The 2,030-nt window shown below is 50.2% G+C and overlaps 1 protein-coding gene across 1 annotated transcript in view; it reads right to left on the minus strand.

Annotated features, from left to right (window-relative positions):
* LOC106809494 (dedicator of cytokinesis protein 7-like) overlaps positions 1–2,030 on the minus strand; it is a gene marked incomplete in the record, with an annotated part of 65,865 nt that overhangs the window by 18,521 nt on the left and 45,314 nt on the right. The window contains 4 exon segments of the mRNA XM_014812581.1: positions 197–387; positions 768–901; positions 1,313–1,445; positions 1,826–1,850. Coding sequence (XP_014668067.1) covers positions 197–387; positions 768–901; positions 1,313–1,445; positions 1,826–1,850 — 483 coding nt within the window.

Raw genomic sequence — 2,030 nt, forward strand, 5'->3', positions numbered from 1 at the left:
GAACGGACTAACACACTAACACACAAGAGCGATCACATAACCTCCTCCAACTCCGTTGGGCGGAGGTAACAATGTTGTTAAACGGTCAGAGGCAGAGTAGAATATGCAATACATAGAATCAAGTACATAACACCACTCAATACTCTACTATATTGTATTTATATACTCATGATAGAATACAAGTTTAAACTTTTACCTGTTGGAATGGATCAAGAGAGTCGTCGCTTGACCTCTGATAGGACCACGAGCCTGCGATCGCCATGGCAACGTTCTGGTTGATGGGATGCGTTTGGCTGCCTGGAAGGTGGTCAGCGCCATCTGCTGGCGGAGCCTGGAGTCCCTTTGCGGAGAGCGATGCGTCGTGGAGTTGACAGAGAGAGTCCATGACTGCAAGTGTCAAACACACATGATATCACAGAAACCCGCAGATATCTGCAGAGCTATTGACTTCGCGCGAGAAAACCGAGCGAAAAAACTTAAATACCGTTAATTAGATTGTCGAGCTGCACCAGTTTACACGCAGTTTTCACGCACGCACAGCAAAATTTGAACTTCGATGCACTTCGTTGCCTAGCATTGTCTTTTAGAACAACCTACCTTAATGCCAATTGGCTGTCAAAGCTAACGATGCGAATCGTTCCAGGGAGAATGGGTCAATCGACCCCCCGGGATTCGTAGGATTTTCTCCTGACACTTGACCCCCCCGAACACCTCGCATCGGGACGCGACCCCCCCATGACCCCGCGACGTCGAGCGGTCGCGCGTACCTATGCTGAGCAGCGGCAGGTAGAGGGCAGCGACGCGGTTCTTGCACTCGGGCTCGCTGTAGCGCGGGTCCGAGTCGTGGCAGGTGAGCAGGTTACGCACGAGATTGATCGCTCGGTTGTGCACGCTCGAATTCCTGCGAGAGACGAGAAGAAGCAAGGGGAATTGTGTATGTACCTGTATATTTAATCAGGCAATTTTTTTTTCAATATTTTGTTGCTTTTTAAAGTTTCCCAACTCCATGAACAGAAGAGAAACTCAGCAGTAGTGCGAATACAGACCACAGTAGTTCATTAATATTTAATTTCATTCCCTAATTAGTTAACTACTAATTACTACTACTATATCATTACTACTCACTATATCTAGCACATCAACCACTGTAGTAAGGTGATCGACCCCTGACAGCTTCACTAATTACATCGTGTTATTAATCGCAAACGATACAGAGATCGAGGAATGAAGGTACAAGGAGTCGTTTGATGACGGTACATCCGCGCAACTAGTCTTGTTCGCGCATGGGTGCAGGGGGCGCCGGCGAGCTTACATGCCATCCAGGGCGCTGGAGAGGTCCGACAGAACGAGTCCGACGAGATAGTGCTGCTGCTTGTAGTCTAGTGTCAGCTCCGCAAAGTTTCCGCTATCCCTCTGGGCGCTCAGCGTGGACAGAGCCGAACCTGCTACACAGACGATTACTCGTACAAGTTCCCGCTATCCCTCTGGGTGCTCAGCGTGGACAGAGCCAAACCTGCTACACAGGTGATTACTCGTACAAGTTCCCGCTATCCCTCTGGGTGCTCAATCCCGCTATCCCTCTGGGTGCTCAGTGTGGACAGAGCCGAACCTGCTACACAGGTGATTACTCGTACAAGTTCCCGCTATCCCTCTGGGTGCTCATGTGGACATATTCCATAATATACAACTAATTTCATAATAACAATCTATAAGATAAAAAATAACAATCCATGAGAAACTTGCTCCACTAAGAATTACATAATAAACTTCACCATATCAGGAAGTGTGTGCAGGTGTGTGCGTGCGTGCGTTAGCTGCTGGGTACCTGACTGAGAGCTGGCGATGCTGGGTGCGTGGGCGTGTGTGCGTGGGCGTGCGTGCGTGTGTGTGCGTGCGTGGGCGTGCGTGCGTGCGTTAGCTGCTGGGTACCTGACTGAGAGCTGGCGATGCTGGGTGCGTGGGTGAGTGGGTGCGTGTGTGCGTGCGTTAGCTGCTGGGTACCTGACTGAGAGCTGGCGATGCTGGGTGCG

This window comes from Priapulus caudatus, unplaced genomic scaffold, assembly GCF_000485595.1.
Source record: "Priapulus caudatus unplaced genomic scaffold, Priapulus_caudatus-5.0.1 Scaffold359, whole genome shotgun sequence".
Lineage (NCBI taxonomy): Eukaryota > Metazoa > Priapulida > Priapulimorpha > Priapulimorphida > Priapulidae > Priapulus > Priapulus caudatus.